The sequence below is a fragment of the Lepisma saccharinum genome, chromosome 1 (assembly GCF_977018435.1).
Source record: "Lepisma saccharinum chromosome 1, izLepSacc3.1, whole genome shotgun sequence".
Lineage (NCBI taxonomy): Eukaryota > Metazoa > Arthropoda > Insecta > Zygentoma > Lepismatidae > Lepisma > Lepisma saccharinum.
The window spans coordinates 38494570-38514007 of record NC_139229.1 but is presented as its reverse complement, the minus strand read 5'-3'; the positions used below and the strand labels follow the sequence as shown (position 1 = coordinate 38514007).

The following is a 19438-nucleotide window of genomic DNA, read 5'->3' as shown; positions in this document are numbered from 1 at the left end:
GCATATCTATTCTATTGCAGTTCACCTGGTAACATACATTTATTAAGGAGGTCAATGAACCATTTGAAATTTTATATGGGATTGGTAGAATATTGGTTATCAGTAAATTTTATGTCTGTGCTTTATCGGTATTTGCCAAAATTTCATATTGGTCCAGCACTAATCAGTGGTGCAACCACAGGGGGCATTGTCCCCCCCCCCCCAACCTTCAATGGAAGTCAATTCTAGGGTGGGGCAAAGGGAGAGGAACAAACATTAACAGCCAAGGGCACCTGCAGGGGGGCACAGAGGAGCAATTGTCCCCATAGATTTCAAATTTAATGCAAATAAAAATACATTTCATAAAATTTTCTTGCTCACGTGTCCTATTTTTCTGTCTCATCAAGTTCAGAGCCGTAGCTAGGGGGCAGTGGGAGTCAACCATGGGCGTCGAATGATCAAATTGAGAAAACGTTATGAAAGAGAGAATGCCTTGGCACCCCGTGAAATTATTTGCACCCAGGCGCGGAGCGTCCATGTAAGCCGTGTAAGCCGGGCTTACACTTTATTAATTCTAGTAAAATGTATGTAATTATATGGCAAAATTCGTAAAAACTTCAAAGTTCATCTCGGCCTGATACCAGTCTTCGAGATCCTGTTCGTTAGATTGCAACACTTCACACCAGATGGCACATGAGAACTCCCGCCTTTTGCTTGGGAAAAGTTGTAAGCCGTCTGAATGTTGCCTTACAAATTTCTGACCGCGAAGGAGCAGTGCCTACCGTCGCCCACCGTATCTGGAAGAAGAGCAGCAAGGAATATAGGGAGAAGAGCGCGTCGAAACCCTAGGTGTGTAAACCTACGGCAGAGGCTTACAGCAGCGTTGCAAACCTCATGTTTAGAAAAAGTGTTGTTCATGGACGTCCGCAGTATTTCTTTCCACCAGGGAGGATTAAGCAAAGTATTTTTTCAGGGGTTGGGGTAAACTAGGTATATTTCCCTTCTCAAAATATACTAATTCAATTTGAAGTTAACATTTTTCTGCAACGCCCTTACAATAATTAACAATTTGATGTGACTGAAATGAAATTATATGTGCGAAAATGGTTGACATTCATTTTTCAGGAAGTGCCTCCTCCCCTTGCCCCTTCTGGACATCCATGGTGTCGTTTAAACTCCGAAATTATGCTACATACTACTAAATTGTTCTGGGATTTTCATATTATAAATATTTAATTTATAACAAAAACAAATATAAATTTGAATGGTTCAACCAACGACATGGGTTCCACGTTATGTGAAAAGTTTGAGAAAATTCAACTACAACGAAAAGTGGCCCTGTTGTTTTATTTATATCTCCAACTTACAAACGACTTTTTAAACTTGTGCGAGATTTAGCACCATTATGCTTGGGTTGGCTTCACTGAATACGCGGCAGCGAGACACAGGTCCTGCAAGAGGAGGGGCTCCAGCGTTGTCGGGTATGAATGGTTGACTGCAAAGGAAATTTGAGCCGGTGGTGCTTCAAGGAGGTTTTTTTTCCCAGGAACAGGGAATTCTGAAGCAAAAAACTAACAGGAAGGGGAAAAAGGAGAAACCTAGAAATGAGCGGGATACGTAAAAACTAGATACAGATTGATGTGCTAAATTCTTGTTGTTTCTGTTTTTCGCTTGTAGGAGAGCATAAACATTAGACATATTAAGACTCTGTTTTCCGTTTATGTATGAACTCAGCTGGTAATAATTGAGCTAAAAAGTGAAATAAATAAGTAAATAAATAAATAAATGTTAATGAAAACTGAAGATTGAACCAATTTTACAAATTTCATGTCAAATGTGAACCAAATATTATTAATTACATAGTCCGTGATTCAAACACCCTTCGAACAACGTACGAAAAGCCTGTTTCTGATCTTTTAGGTGCTAGATTTGCTTTTACACTATCGTAAGAAAACACTTACATGTCCTTTGATAGAAATTTCTGGATATATCCCTCCAATTTGTGAGCATTTCTTTTATATTTTATATTGTATTTTTTTTTCTTACTAAATATAGGGAATTTTAAGGCAAGAGAGGGAATTTATTTATATCCGAAAGGGATATTCCCCTCACAGTCCGAAAGATCACTGCTTTGAGCAGTGACCGATTTTGGATCTGGTTTCTTTTTGTTTTCCCCTTCTTGCTGTGTGTTTGTTAAAGTCTCGAGATATTGCTTTTGCGAATTCCATCTATTGAAAAGCGGACTGTCGTCCCTGTGCTGTGGTGTAATACAGTAGTGAAGTGCATTATGGAATAAAATGAGTGTGATTGTGCGGTGGGGTGGAGAACTTGTTGAAGACGCCGTTGTCCAGCAAGGATTTTGCTGCCAAGAAGAAACTTGTGGATATAGGTAGGCCCACCCCTTCCTTCTCTAGCAGACATAGTAACAGAAACGAAAAATAAAGTGTGCCGATTTTGCGATTAATGATACGGAGCTGATACTTGGTTATGCGGTTGTAAAAAGTATTCAGCATTTTTCTGTTTCCTTCTGTTTTCGTTTATTTATTATTATTATTAATTTTATCTAACTTTGCATATTTTTTATCGTTACGTTACTCATTGTGATAGGAATAACACTGACTTAATTATCAGATATCCAGAATTTTTAATTTGGTGAAAAATTCCAGGGAAGTGTTCTGAAAAATTGGGGGGGGGGGGGGGCGGGGGGCGATGTGTGTGGATAAAAACCATGTCACCCTAAAAATAAGCACAACGGGAAATAGCCTTCGTCATGCTAGGCTTACACTGTTGGAAAGGTCACGCTCCGCCACTGTTTGCACCCTATTAAATCAATATTGTTTTCAGTTGCAAAAATTGGATCTAAAAATTTTCTGTAACGTATTTAAATAATATGTGTTCTACATATGTATTGAATAAACTTGGAATACGTACACAATTTAGTGTTAGCATGTTGCATATGTATTTTCTTATTTTATGTTGCTCCATGTTGCATATGTGTAAAACATATCTTGTACATGAAAGTTATATATGTTATATGTGCAAAAATAATTTTCGGAATCCATTTATCATTCATTTTCTGCGATTCAAAATTACAGTTTGTGTGCTTGTTTTCCATTATTAGCTAATGTGAAACTGAACGTGTTGAAAAAATATTTCAAATCGTTTGTTCCAAACAAATGCTTTAGCTTTGACTTCTACCCACTTTTTGCATAATTTATGAGGATAATAACGTCTTTGATATTACCACTACTGCTACCACTAGTGATAATAATAATAATGTTTTATTATTATAATTGGTACGTTTATCCTGGCACTTGCCACCCCCCCCCCCCCCCTGACAAAAATTCGTGGTTGCGCCTCTGGCCCTAATATATTGTTTAAATGCTTTTTCTTTCATACACTTTTCTGATAACAACTACAGGCTTGCTTCAGACAACTGGCGATCTAGCTACTGAGAAGGACCATGGAAAGCATCCCCTTCAGGTTGTGACGTCAGTCTCTCCCGTGCCGTTCATCGTAAGTTCACTAGCCCCATTGGTGGAGAGCATTCCCAGCATCACGCCTTTGGCTGCCCTGCCTGCAGTTTCGTCTTCATCCCTCATGCACGGCTTGGTGGGACAGCACATACTTACGGTCGACATGTTCTCCAAGGACCAGCTGAACGAAATATTCAACCTTGCTCAGATTTTCAAGGTGGGCGTTCACAAGGAGAGGCCACTGGATCATATTTTGAGGGTGAGTATCATGCCTCTGTTTTCTTGTTTTAGTTATTGCTTTTGTCTCAGCCTTTTTTTATTTTTAATTATTATACTTATTTCATGGTCCCATGCAAAAATGTTGTGTTCCCTAATGTTCATGAAATAGGCAAATCATGTGCAGTGTTACAATAAAATGATCAAAATGTTTGTAGAGTAATGAAATTGCCCTAAAATTCGTGGTAGGTGAGTTGACCCAAATTAGTATCAATCTTCTTCTTCTTCTTCTTCTGTGGCATTACAGACCTTTTAGTTTAGCCTTAGCCTCCCTCAGAACTGTCGACCATTCTCTTCTGTCAAGTGACTTCTTTCTTCATGCTCGTACACCCTACAGTTTACAGTTGGTCTTCCTACAGCTAGACTTTCTCCTGGTTTTAATGCTCTTTTAGGTATCCTGTGATCTTCCATTCTGATAACATTCCAATCTACTGACTTTTATCTTTATTACGATATCCGGTGATTTGTACAAATTCTGTAACTCCAAATTATTCCTTATTCTCCATGTGCCATGGTCACATTTTGGTCCATATATTGTAAGCAAAATCTTTCTGTCCCAAGTCATCAGTATGGATTCCATTTTTTCAGTCATTGTCCACAATTCACAGCCATAGTACGATGGGTCTGATAATTGTTTTATATACCTTCACTTTTAGTGCTTTACTCAGGTATCTGGCACTAAACATTTCGTGAAAAGCTTGAAGGCAATGATTACTTGCAGAAATTTTCTTTTATGTCCACATGTATGTCATTTTTTGCTGTAATTAGTATCAATACTCGTGCTAATTCTTTCTGATATTGATGCCAGTTCTCATAACTTGATCACCTGTTCTGATCATGAACCAAAATGCAGATTTGACAACCAACAATGTTTATTAGTAGATAATATTACAAGGTTAGTTTTTTTTTTAATCTCGAAATATTTGTTTCAAAAAAATTAAGAATGTCTAGAGCCACTTATTTATAGTGAATGAAAAATAAGATTTCGGTACATTATGGGATCAAAATCAGTATATAAAATGAAATTTTGATGTTAAAATGGTGAATATAACACTAAATTTTATTTACAAACTACACTTAATAACCCACAGCGCAACAGCCCTTGAGAGCCTTGGCTTACCTACCGACTGCTGGTCTCCCTCCCACACTGTTCCTCCGTCACCTGTTATAGCGTGGAGATCTTAGACCAGTATTGGGGTGACGGGTGGTCAGCCCGACGAACCCCCAGCCGTTGTAGGTCTTCTCGACCGGGTTACCGCTCACTCATTCGGAGCTCCCCAATTTCCTCACGATGGTGGGTTGCCACCGGCCCTATACCTAGGCCGAATAAATTCCGACCAGAGCCGGATTCGAACCTACGCCGTCCCGCAGCGAACGATCTCAAGACGAGTGAACGCCTTAACCCGCTCGGCTACGGAGGCTACACTTATTGCACAAAATAAACTTTTCCCTTCTAAAAATCCAATATGCTGACCAAGGCAGAATTTATTTTATTTTAAAACATAAACCAAACGTCACGTTTCAACCTTCTAGCAATCTTCTTCAGACTCTGTAACAAATACAAATGAAATAAGGTACAATACAGGAAGATATATGATAAACATTTTTCGTTCGATGCATATTTCTTGTGATATTTCAATTTGTCAAGTTACATGGGACACCCTGTTTTTTTTTTACTCCAAAAAAATTAGGTTCATAACAATGGAACATGTTGAAAAGTAATAAGTTGCAGTTTGTAAACAGATTTAAAAAACAAACTTTTGTTTTACCTTCGTATTTAGTGGAGCCATGCTGGTCCAAGTGATAAGAGGTTCAGTTCCTGGGATGGGTTATTTAATGGTAGGAATTTTTCCTTGCATAATGTGGATTGGAGAGGGGGCAGGGGGGGGGAGGAGGAGGAGGCTGGAACACAGTGCTAATCACATCACTCCTGTTATGGCCAAGATTGAGACTGTGTGGATCCCTGCCTCCAAATCCACTCTCTCTCTTCATGTCAATGCACAGCGTATAGCATTAGTGTTTTGTGTTGTTCACAATTATTTATTCCATGTTTTTGACTCGTTAACGATGTGACTTGCTTTCAGAACAAGGTCATGGCCTCCATATTTTACGAAGTGAGCACCCGCACAAGTTGCAGCTTCTCGGCCGCCATGCAGAGGCTGGGGGGAAGAGTCATCTACATGGACGAATCGAGCTCTTCTGTCAAGAAGGGAGAGACTTTAGAAGGTACTCGTCAACCACTTTCCATTATGTTTATTTTTCTTTACAGGCAGTTAACAAGTTGATATTTAGTTATTTTTGGTAAATAATATATGTAGGTGGGTTATGTAATTAGCTTTTATATTTTCTCTCTGGGCCATTTCGTAAATGTCTATTTAACTAATGGGACATGTAGAAATTATTTAAAGCAGAGCTTAACATTTTGATCGAGTATAAGGTAAAAAATCTCCTTTGGAACCTCGATGCGATATTTAACATACAAATTGGCAGTCATAACTGGATTAAATCTTCAAAATGTTACTATGTGAATTTTCCATCATAACTGCAACAAGAAAGTTAATTTCAATATATTTTTCACCATTTAAAAAAACAAAAGTGCTCCCTGTGCTTGCTGGGTGGTAATACCCAAAAGTGAAAGTAAGTAAGGGACAGCGAGAGTAAATGGAGAGAAGCCAACGCCGTGGTCAACCAATTCTGTTAATCCATCTCGCAGTGGAGTAATTTTTATGCAAAATATATTGATATATCAAGCAAAAAACCTATACAGTAGTTAGAACAACATCTTTATCATATATTTTGTGCATGCAAGAGATCTACTTGAGAGTAAATTTCTTCATGCAGGTTTTCTACAATCCTGATCTTCAGTTTTCAAAATCAGCATCTGGCTAAATCACATCCAAATGTAGAATATACAGGGAGGTTATTTCAGTCGTTCACCGCCAGCGTGTCAGCCGTTCGTCGGACTCTTCATGCAACAGGTCCCGGCAAATTGCGTTCAGGAAGTCCGTAACAGAAACCGCTTGTTTTGTAATGTTTCCACTTTTCACAATTACAGTTACAATTACAATTGAAATAAGCACGTACCTTGTCGCAAGGATGCTGGAAAAGGTGTCCTCCCAAATACAAATATTTCTGGCACCTTATTTCTGACAGAAAATCTTAGATTAGACATCGCTACTTAATCCTCAGTTGTCAGAAAGGGAAGACAGCATCCCGGCGCATAAAGCAAACCGAAAGCGTAAAATGATATTTAAAAGTAATAATAATGATGATCTCTAACCTCCTGTGTTATAAGAGATGTTGAAAATGACCTCCTTCAACAGCAATACAACACGTTTCTTAGGTTCAAGAGATCCTGTCTATCGTAATTCCCTGACCACTTTTCTGCAAGAATTCGTTTTCACGTAATTATCGTACATAAAAACTCTCTGTTCAAGACTATATTTGTTTAACGACATAAGTAATGAATGAATAACAATTAACACACAATAAAGCACTGGCCATGAGTAGCACATTACAATAACACAGTATACGCAACACGCGTACTGATAAACGCAAACAGAAGTGAACATGAACGTACACTGACGTCTGGTAGCCGACAGTGTTGCTAACCATTTTTCGGCAATGTCCCTACAGACGTAGTCAAAATGTCCCTACAACTGACCAAATGTCCCTACGCCAAGTAAGGCGACTAAAAAAATCATCACCTCATGAGCATGCAAAACAGAAGATAAAATATACACATTTACTTACCAAATCTTTCTGCTCGGTGCTTCCACAATTAATGAAGGCGCGAATTTACATTTGCCTATCCTAACTTAACCTAACCGTACCTGAATGGTTCGTGGGGCTATCCGTCAATGGTTTGTTGGGCTACCCGTGCATGTTTTTTCGAGCCCAAATTTTAACTATGTTTGCCTTGCCTAACCTAACTTAACCTAACCTTACCGAGAATGCTCAGTGGGGCTATTCCTGAATGGTTTTGCGGTAATTGTGATTACGAACCGATAAAAAATATTATTTTCGTAGCACTTTAACGGCAAACGTTCTTCATCATCGAAGACGCCATTTTCGTATCCTGCAATTTTATGATTGATGTAATGTTGCCAAATTTACCTGTAATCAAATCAGTTCTTCTACATCGTGATTGTCGCTGTCACATGTAAGCACGTTCTTTGGGCAATATACTGAAATCCATAAGTTTATTAATTAGCCCACAGCCATCCTCCTGCACACTCCACCTAACAATCTGTACAACATTAACAACTTTTTTACTGTTCTCTTCCGCTATTCTTACACAATCCATGCTATCCAAGTATGAAATCAACAGGGTGGCAACGCTGTAGACAGCGTAACTAATTGTAATTTGTTCATATCAACAAATATGGCTACCATACTTGTATACGGAGAATCATTGCGAGAATTGAAAAGCTTATTTTACAACTTCTACACGTTAATGAACATTTTTCCCCCTCACCCCAACATGTTAATTTGAGATAAATCATCACGAATAATTATTTCGTGAGTATAAGACGTAGCATAGAAATTACAGAAGGGTCCGGTATTGTAAATTCTTGCCTTAATGAATAATAGGGGTGTGCGGGACAGAATTTTTTGGGTCGGGACGGGATCGGGACGGTAATTTTTTTAAATCCCGACATTCGGGACTGAAAAATTTGCAATTTCCCGACCAAGTCGGAAAATTTTCGGGACGGGAAATGTTCGAAATTTCCCGAAGCACTGGAAATCTCGAATTTTACAAGTCATTTTCACTTTAAGTGATTGTTTTTGCATTTCTAGAATAAAAACTTACAATTTTCGATAAGTTCCAGAAACTTACAAGGCAGAAAAGGTCGAGAATTAACGACTTTTTAAAGTAAAGCATCCCGCACACCCCTAATGAATAACGTTGAGTCGTTTACTGTTGATTATGTTATTTGAAGTCATACATGCCGCTGCTGTGCAGAGATAGATGTTGGTTGGTGATGCTGTATTTCCTGCAGTCTTGAACAATTGTGGTCCCATTTTATTTCCCTTTTTTGTTTTTGTATCACTTAACATTGAAAATATTCTTTCCGTTTCCGCGTGAAAATATTCTTTCCGTTTCCGCGTTAGAATGTGGCAATGTTAGCACTATTTTCGCGAGAGTGGAAATGTTTTCAAAAAGGAACTTGCCTTGAAAGTTTTTGGTAACCGATAACACGTTCCAAAATTCTGATGGAGATTTGTTAGTTAGTTCTTTTTTCTCCCCCTCGCTAAAGTATCCAGATAAAGTAATTCATAAAATGTCATTTACCAAGATTGAAAAAAGTACCTACGTTTTCCCTCATTTGGCAAAATCTGTCCCTACGTTCCTACGCGGGCGAAATTTAGTGAAAAGTCCCTATGCGTAAGACATGTCCCTACGGTTGGCATCACTGCCGACACGTGCAGTATGAAGCGCCGTCCTCTCGCGGCTGACAACTCCCCGATAAGCTGTCGCGACAACTGAGGATAAAGTAGCGATGTCTAATCTAAGATTAGATGTCAGAAATAAGGTGCCAGAAATATTTGTATTTGGGAGGATACCTTTTCCAGCATCCTTGCGACAAGTTACGTGCTTATTTCAGTTGTAATTGTAACTGTAATTGTGAAAAGTGGAAACATTACAAAACAAGCGGTTTCTGTTACGGACTTCCTGAACGCAATTTGCCGGGACCTGTTGCATGAAGAGTCCGACGAACGGCCGACACGCTGGCGGTGAACGACTGAAATAACCTCCCTGTATGTGTGTCACTTTATGTAACTTTCCTCAAAGCATCCATTTGAGGTATTGTAGCATTTGTAAGCTTGCTTGTTAATGTAGATGAAAGCAGATACCTATTAACTGCTTCAAATTTAACATGACATATTTTATACATATGAGTGCCATTCCACAACTTTCCACTCTTTTGAAAGATTATACCATAATCAAAGTTCTTTCAAGATCCAGAAAAGGCTTCGATATAGCTTAGCAACTAATTTATCATTAAATTGCAAAGTCTAATGCTTTAAAAGCAACAATAAATGTACAAATATAGTAAGTCCATCACATATTGCTACATTTGTACTTATCTTTGTTCCATCAATAGATTCTTTTCATATCACAGACAACTAGTATCAGAGAAACTACATAGTTCAAGCAAGATTTTTAGCATGTGTTATCTTCAATTATTTTTTATATTTTTGTCCCTAAGTGCTTAACAACCTGAATATTTGTGAAGTAAATGTACATATTTGCTCTGTTACAGCTATTTTGCAATGTATATAACAATACCATTTTTTGAATGTTGATACAAAATACCAAGAATGACATCATCATTATACACTGAACAAATATAAAGAGTTGACCTTTGTATGTAAACCTTGACGCCAATGCAAATGTACACAATTTCAATAAATTTAATTATAAATTTGAATGTTTCTTATCTTGCTTGTCTGAAAGAACACATATGATTGAAGATATTGTTTTTTCATATTATCAGTTAAAAATAACTGTTATAAATATGAATTCAAAATATTGCACAATTTGATAATTTTGTCATGATATACAAATTGGCTTTTTAAAACATCATATGTATATTAAAATTGCTTTAAATATCTATTTCAGGCACATTTAATTGCATAATATGAATAAATTTGGAGTAATTATATGACCAAAATTATTATTACTATTGGACAAATGTGGAACTCTGAATTTAACCTAACCATTTCAAATCTTAATATGACAATATATTAATTTTATTGTCATAGTGGGTGCCGGAACTCCTTGAACAGGTGGAAAAAATTCCTGGTTCTCCCCTGTTGGGGATTGAACTCGGGTCTCTTGCATGCTAGTCAGATGCCCTAACAACTGAGCTGTTATGTACCATATACAAATTTATTAATTATCTAGATTACGTGAATGAAAACTTGGAATTTATTTTTAATCAAAATTTATGAGGAATTTTTGTATTAACTGAAAATTCATTGCCATGGTATTTTCATATAAAGTTTGTTTGGAGACTAATGAATTTAATAATGTATTAATCAAATTTTTATCTCTAAGTAAAAGATTTTGCTTTTGTATTCATATTCTAAGACTTTTTTTTCGTAAAATTAGACTCTTTTTGTTTCTTCTTTAAAAAATGTTCATTAATAAGTACAGTAGAGCGTCGATTATCCGAACGTCGGTCAACCGAACGACCGCTTAACCGAACTGTGTACTCGCTCGCACCTGTTACTCTCCCACCCTACCGTCCATCATCCCCCTCACTCCCAAACCAAGTTTCCCACAGTAGTCGCCGCACTGAGCCACCGCTGGCGGAACATTGCTTCTAATGGGGCCTTCATAAGGCGCTGCTGACCGGCCAAGCCGCCAGTCGCTGTGTTTCAACAATCAGCACACTTCTGTCGGTGTATGTATTGTTCATGCAAAATGCGTATGTAATATGTACATATTTTTGTTTAATAAACTGTACCACATACTATATATTCCTACTAAAGTTGCCTTTGTACGTTACGTTACTTTGTAATACTTAAAGAGATGCCTGTTTTTATGAATGAATTTACTGTACAGTACTTCTTTTTGGCAAATAAACATGTACAGTTCGATTATCCGAACAAACCAGTTTTCCGAACACCCATGTCCCCCAATTACTTCGGATAATCGACGCTCTACTGTAATTAATCTTGCTGCACTTGTAAAACTTTATGGTGTTCAAGAAAGTAAGAATACATTCTTAATATTGTGTGATTGCTTGCAAACTGATCTTTTGTTTTTTGTAAATTGTTTATATTACAATATTACATTTTTACACTCTAGATTCTGTTGCTGTGATGGCAGGCTATGCAGACGTTCTAGTACTTCGACATCCTAAACCAGGAGCTGTTTCGGTATGGAACATTCTGTTGCATTCTTTTAATGTAGTCAACTAATATATTCCCACTAAAAGTTACTCATCTGATTACCTATTTGGAATTTGTTTACATAATAAGTTCAAGATCATAAATACAGTCCTGGGTTTATCAACCAATATGTTATTCCAAGTGAGCTTTTGCACTTAGTAATAACTTGTAACCCCAACAAAATTTACATCAGATAGACAATGGCAGAACAATTTTTGGAGCCTGTCTTTCATGCCTATTCAGACACAGATTGGAAAATATAAGTGGTATGCATGAACCATGCACAGTGTATTTTCTTAAGTTCTGTAATGGTAACTCCAGAAATGCATTTTCACCAATTTTGCACAAATACAAGGCCAGACCAGGTCTCTCAGGTATTTAGCCACTATGACACTTGTGACAGCTCAGAAGCTCTAATCGTATGACAGTTAGCAAGGCCAAACATAGATGGCATTTCCATCTTTGGCCTTCTGCTCTTCCTAACTGCACACTTGTTCAGCTTGATTGACCCTTTATGAGTTGATTCTTTAGTGAAGTCTTTTCAGACATGTTTTTTGAGCATAGAAATTGTTCAGTTTTCAGTGGAATTTCAATTTTACTTTCCCGGATTTTAAATTTTCCTGCAATATACATTCATTTCTTGCCAGCTCAGTGGCTGAACATGTTAAGTGGATGACTTTTGATACTGTTCCCCAAGTTCAAGTTGTTATGTACCCGTGTGTGGCTCCATTGGACCCCACAGGTATCGTTACCTTTCTATGTCGAATTTGATTTGAGGCTGAAGATAACACCTTGTCTGTTGCCAGAAATTATACAGGTCGGAATCTATCTTTTCTTCCTCGAACAGATGCAATCAATTCAATCTGTTTATTTACAGTAATTTTGTGTTTTCGTATCTGCCTCTGGGATTCTATTGATCCTTCGACATCACCAGCTATGTAACGCCACTCCTCAACAGGAAAGCACCCTCTTGATGTATAGTCTAGCTTATGCTGCAGATTCCTGTAATTCAAGTAGAACTCGATTAGCAGTTAGAATCAGGTGTTTCAGTGAAAACCCTGAGTCACCTTAATTTCTGACTGTGCTGGTGATAACCAAACAAAAGGTTCTGGTTAATGAAACCCCACCCATCTTCCAAGTTTCTGTAAAAATCCTCAGACAGCATTGTAATCTACCAACGAGTGGCTGGAAAACATACAAGTGAAAACCCAGTATGTCTCCTTCTATTGTGTCGATTTCACCCTTTACTGTATATACCTCGAGATTGTTGATCCATTGCTATGGCAATAGTCTTTTGTTGGATCATTGCTACGGTATTAATTTGGACATTTGCACTTTCAGCTTTCTATAATTTGTAAGTATCCAGATTTATCCTTCAATTATTAGAAATCTTCTATGAATATTAATTTTCTTTAGTTTAGACGTCCTTAATATTCAAGCGAAATATATTCACTTTTTGTTATTCCATTTTTGTCCAGAATATTATCGGAGAGAAGTGGCTATCGTGTAGGAGAGTCCTTAATATTGGCAGGACAGTGGGCATGGGTTCCCTTTGTGAATGTCTCTTCATTGGTTTCTTCATTTCACCACTCATCATTGTCAAGGGCGCCGACTTTCCAAAATTTCTGTGGGTGCATATCAATGGCGGTTAAATCTGTAATTATCAAGTATTGTATACTTTAAACAACTTACATGCACAATGATTGCAAGAGGCAATGATATTATCAACACGTTACTAAAAGAAAATACCACATTCATACAAATTAAAATGAAAAAATATTCATAAATGCAAATAATTTTAATTTTATTGCAGAAAGAACTATGCAAGGATTTTGTTTGTGAACAGAAACTACAAAATGACTAACTTTATGTACAAAATAATAATAATGATAATCATGACATGTTAACTTTCAATATAAAACACATTCCTTCTTACGTCATTTGCACTTATGAATTTGTTTGCAATTTTGGTAATGTCAATATACTTCCATTGTTATTGTGGGGACTGCCTTTGACTTGGTCAGAGACAGGCAAGGAAGGGGGGAATGTGTTGCTTGGTTGCCTTTGCACAAACACATTTGAAACAATTATGTTTTAGAGGTTAGAAATTTTAACTTCCATCTCAATGTTTTAATTGCTTATTATTTTTTGATAATGGCAAGTGAGAAATATTTACTTTATTTTGTTTTTATCAAACTAAAAATCTTGTGGGTGCGGCGCACCCACAAGATTATTTATGTGGGTGCTCGAGCCCCGGAGCACCCACGTAGTCGGCGCGCATGATCATTGTTGCAATTAGCCAAGAGTGTCAGACAAGTCATTAAACAATTACAGTGATGCCTTGCATAATGAACCAATCCATTCCAAGACTGAACTCTAGTTTCCATATGTTCCAGCCAGGGGTAAATTGTGCTCGACTATAGTCACCTGCAGATTGTGACGAGACACTATGTTTCTTATGTGGGATATTTTCCAGCCCTTGTGCATGTTCGTTGTGTGATGCATTTGTTGTGCAGGGCACCACTGTACAAAAACAGTGGATCCTGATTTTACAATTTCCTGCAATATATATTCAATCTTGATGGTCCCAACAGAGCAAAGTGTCATATAATTTTCCTCGATTTTACATTTTCCCTCATTTTAAGTTTTTCCAGCTTGGTCCTCTGAAAAAACGTAAAATCTAGGTTCCACTGTACATTCCACTTCTCATACTCCCAATAAAGCATAATGTTATGCAGGGCTCGAAAAATCCCAGTCACCAGGTCGCCATGGCAACTAAAAATTTCAGCCTGGCGACCGTGATCTTTTGCTGTAATATTGCCATTTTTTTATGTTTGCGTGTACGAAATTTTGAAGATTCTAAGTTCAAATTGCAGTACAGCGTAAGTTAGCAAACCATTTTTTTTATCAACGTTGTGAACATTTCATAGAATCAGTAACTATTCCTTACTCTTTGTTACCCAACCCCTAATTTTCTGCTTTCTCACATGATTTAGTGATGTTTTGAATACGGTGATGCTCAACTTCTTATAGTATGCACAATTACTAGTAGGTGGTTTCCTGGTGCCTGATTTTCAGAGCTGGTGCCTAGCTCTGAAGAATATTTTTTGAGCACTGATGTTATGTATAATGTTTTCCCTCATTTTAAGTTTTTACACCTTAGTCCACTGAAATATGTAAAAATAAGGTGTCTACCAGTCTGGGATACCGGGAAAAGTCAGGGTAATTTACTGTTTGTGAGAAAATAAAAATGTACAATATGTTCTTCGTTTACCATTAGTGATTGATTGATTGCTTTGGTGTTTTAAGTCCACTTTATGCACAGTAAGGCTAATCAGGACTGGACCTACAGTTTAAAGTGGGATCCGAACCACTTGTGCCTCCATCGGGTATCGAACACGGAACCCCTTAATTACAAGACGACGACGCTACCACTGCACCGTCGGGGAGGCCTGTTTACCATTAGTCAATACGTAAAAGATCACCCCTGATTCCCTTATCCAGTTCAGTTTCACTTCTTTTAAGTATGATGTTTAGGTAAAATGTAGCAACTTTCTGACACACATGTGTAAAGACATAAATTGCACTAATGGCTTGGTCTGGAAAAGTCAGGGAATTTTGTTTTTACAAAATTGTAGACACCCTGAAAAATTGATGTTTAACTATACAGTAATAGTGCAAACTGACACAGTTGAAAGTACACGATAATAGAAACAAAAAAGTCTCGGTAAACATGGGGCTGCAAACGAGCCATTTTCGAGATAATTGTGAATGTGTGGTTACAAGCCACAACTGACTTCATTGTTTGTAAACGTCATCCTAGTTGGTAAAATTTACTCTTCGTTGCTGGAAGGTTCCATTTTCACTACGCAGTACAGCACAACTGATATAACTCCCACATTACGATTAGACTGTGTACTGATTGTATCCATCCTGTTCGATTACGCCACCACCTCTCGGAAATGTTCTGTTTTGTAAACAAGGAGCAAACCTCAGAACGTGCAAGGAGTAAAGCACTCTGTATTTACAAAATGCAATCAGTGCTTCTAACCACACATTATTAGCATTTTACCAACTAGGACAAGACACCCTGTATGTATATTTATTTTGTCTGTCAGAATTCACAATGAATTCTGAAATATTACATCAGTATTGCTTGCTATGGGAGTTGAATATTATTAATCACCTGCAAATAATTAAACTTTACAGGCAGCAGCAAGCCATGTGCGCAAGCCAGTGATCAATGCTGGTGATGGTGTTGGTGAACATCCAACTCAGGCGCTTCTGGACATTTTCACTATTCGGGAAGAAATTGGAACAGTGAACGGACTCACGATCACTATGGTTGGAGATCTGAAGCATGGAAGGACCGTTCACTCCTTGGCAAGGTGAGTGTTGCTGGAGGAGTTACCCTTAGAAATGGAAAGGGGGCGTAATGGTGGATGGAAATGGGATGTGATTATAATAATATCAATGATAATAAGTTATAGGATTATTAGTGTATTGATTTTTCACTAAAATTACTCATAATTGTACTAGTATAATATTTCTATAAATAACCTGTAACTTAATGCAAAATTCATCCCCAAGTTACTATTTTTACAAATATAAAAGTATAATTGATGTATCTTGAATTTTTGTTTCTCTCTCTCTCTCTCTCGTATATTTTGACTTACAGTACACTCCTCTCACTACATCACCCCCTCTCTCTCTCCCCCCTTCTGTTTCAAACCTTTATCTCTTATAGCATTACTGGTGTATGGTTTATCACTAAAATTGAGTAATCGCACTCTGTCTTTCACACATTCATCTCACTCCCTCTCCCCTTCCCTCCATTTCTCCTCTCACTCCAATCTCTCTCCTCTCCATTATCTTTCCTTTTTCTCTCTCCCTCCTCCCCCCCCTCTCTCTCTGTGTCTTATAGGATTATTGGTGTGTGTGTGGTTTTTCACTAAAATTACTCATAATTTTGCCAGTCCAATAGTAGGGAAAATTTTCAATTTTATATAAGTTCAGTAGTGTACCAGTTATTGGTATTGGCAAAGATTTCATGCTTGTCCATCCATTCTACATATTTTACTGTATTTTTTTAATAATAGAACAAAGGACTTGAGTAGCCAATCAGCTGCCTCCTCTCAGTATTTATTGATATTTGTAGCCAATAAGCGCTTTTATCAACTTTTTTATTATTATTATTATTATTATTTACTCCCCAGATTGTTGACACTGTATAACGTCCAGCTTCGGTATGTGAGTCCATCACATCTAAAAATGCCTGCACATATTGTTCATCATCTCAGAACCAAGGGAATTAAACAGGTATGTTTCATGACAGTGTTGGGACACTTCCACAGTGTTTGATAACCTAGTGCACAATTTCTTTATAATTTTGTCATTATTTAGCTACATTCAGGTATAATGAAAGTGTTTTCTTTATGGATGGCAAAATGTGCTTACTGTCAATTAGTGCTGCATCGAGGCCTTTTTTCTCGATCGTCTAATAGTTCACACGGATGATGCTAGATGGCTTATGAAATGGACAGTTTCTTCGCCTGGGCGAATAATGCTCAAACATTCAAACAATCAGTATAAGCTCGAAACACAGTAGTTAACGTGTAACCGTAATTTTTCTGTAGTATTGGCCCTTCAAACATGGATCGTGAAGTGAAGGACGCAGTGAAATTGAAACTGAAGTGAGCATAGTCATCAACTTTGTGTTAAAATGTAATTTAGTCCATATTACCGATACATAGCAATACATATATGAATAGATGATTATGGGCTGAAACTACCAGGATGGATTTTGACACATATATGTGTACGATTATTGTCCCATTATAAAGATATTTGATATTCTACATATTTGAGCGAATTACACTCGAGTGTGGGAGATTCAATCAAGTATTTTCGAGAAAAGTGGTCCAAAGCAGTACTCTCTAACTATTTAAAATATCAATATTTTAAGCTCACTTTCATTGATACACTAACAGTTATCATTATCAGTAAATTTTATATCTTGCTGCATCATAATTAGTAAAAGAAATTAATTCTTTCCAAACTCTAGTTGAAATATTTCAAAAGCAGACTTAAGCGAGAAATCTGTGAGGAGACGTAAATCTATCCTTCATAGTAGACTTTTAAGCAATGCTTTCTCTTCATTTTTCCAGGAAGAATTTGCCACTCTGGAGGATGCTTTGCCTGATACTGACATCCTATATGTCACCCGAATACAAAAGGAGAGGTTCACATCTGAAGAAGAATATCAAAAGGTATTTTCAATGTAACAATTCCACCATTTCTATATCAATGTGTGTGAGTGAGTGAGAAGTGTATGTGAAAGGGAGAGAGATAGAGGAGTGTGTGAAAGGGAAGTGAGATATTCAGTGAGAAGACAGGAGATAATGAGAGGGGGGGACAATAAAAACAATTCTTGATTCAAACCTCACTACACTAGTTGCTGCGGGAATAATGTTCATTATTGGCAGCAAAGCAATTGGAGGATTTTCTGTTACTTTATCAATAGGAGTATCATGCTCAGTGTTTTCCACAATCACAGTCGCAAACTTTTGTGTGTGAACCTGAAGAAGTTAGCACTTTCAACATATGTTCTACCAGATGCAGCCCACTTATCAGGTGCTCTCTGCTCTTTCATTGCATTTTCAAAACCTTTTTGGTCATTTTTTTTTTCTAGCTAATCTGTTGTAACATGGCAATGGCTAATTTTCTTAAACCAAAATGTGTAAGTTGTAGTTATCATAGTATTGAATTTAAAGATTATCCAAAAAATATTAATACTTCATGTTACATTAACGGTGATTTCTCTGCATTAAAGAATAATCAAGTTGCAAATAGGGGGGGAGAGAGATCGAGAGGAGTGAGAAAGAGCAGGGAGGGAGGAGTGGTAGAATGTGTGTATGAGAGAGAGAGAGAGAGAAGAGAAATGGGAAGTGAGAACAAAGATTGAGGGAGGAGCATAGATGTTTAAGGAGTAATAGTGTGAGGCACGAGATGGGAGAGATAGTGCAAGAGGAGGAGTGTGCGAGATGGAGGGAGGGGGGGAGGGGGGAGAGAGAGAGAGAGAGACAGACTCTGACTTAGTGTCTGAGATGGAAGAGAGAGATGTGAGAGGAAAAGTGAGGTGGATGTGCGAGATAGAGGTGGTGAGAGACAGACATGAGAGAATGAGTGAGTATGTGAGAGAGAGGGGAGTGAGAAAAGTTTGACAGAGATGGGGAGATAGTGAAAGAGTGGAGAGAATAGATGGGAGAGGGAATGTGTGAGATGAGAACCAATAGGTGGCAGGTTTCTGAACTTTTTTAAAAAAATTGAGGAATAACCCACCACATGTCCAGACAGGTAAACAGTACCATCTGGTAGCAGATTGCTGAACTCTCTCTGGAGTTCTCCCTTGAGAAGCCCACCAACAGATGATGCAACATGCTGTGGTGTACGAAAAGAGAGCCATCTGGTGGCAGGCTGCTGAACTTTCTGTGAACATTTTTTTTTCTTAATTGAGAAGCCAACCAACAGATGGTGTAACATGTCACAGTGGATGAAGAGAGCCATCTGATGGCTGGACTAACTAGTGTTTTATTTGGGAACCCAACTAATAAATGACATTACAAGACAGCATGATCTGGGGACAAAAGAAAAGAGAGATAAGAAAAATGTGAGGAAGAGGGGGGTGAAAGAGATTGGAGGAAAGGAGTAAGAGAAGACAGTAGTGTGTTGGAGGGGAGGGAGTGATGAGAAAATCATTTGTATTATTTACCTGATGTAAGAATGTGTAAATTTTTTAGCTA

The 19438-nt window shown here is 37.6% G+C and overlaps 1 protein-coding gene across 1 annotated transcript in view; it reads left to right on the top strand.

Moving 5' to 3' along the window:
- The window catches only part of r (carbamoyl-phosphate synthetase 2, aspartate transcarbamylase, and dihydroorotase rudimentary), a 228192-nt gene that overhangs the window by 207753 nt on the left and 1001 nt on the right, over window positions 1–19438 (top strand). The window contains exons 29-34 of the mRNA XM_083130942.1: window positions 3401–3714; window positions 5816–5957; window positions 11554–11624; window positions 15846–16024; window positions 16853–16955; window positions 17804–17905. Coding sequence (XP_082987068.1) covers window positions 3401–3714; window positions 5816–5957; window positions 11554–11624; window positions 15846–16024; window positions 16853–16955; window positions 17804–17905 — 911 coding nt within the window. The remainder of the gene's footprint in view (window positions 1–3400; window positions 3715–5815; window positions 5958–11553; window positions 11625–15845; window positions 16025–16852; window positions 16956–17803; window positions 17906–19438) is intronic.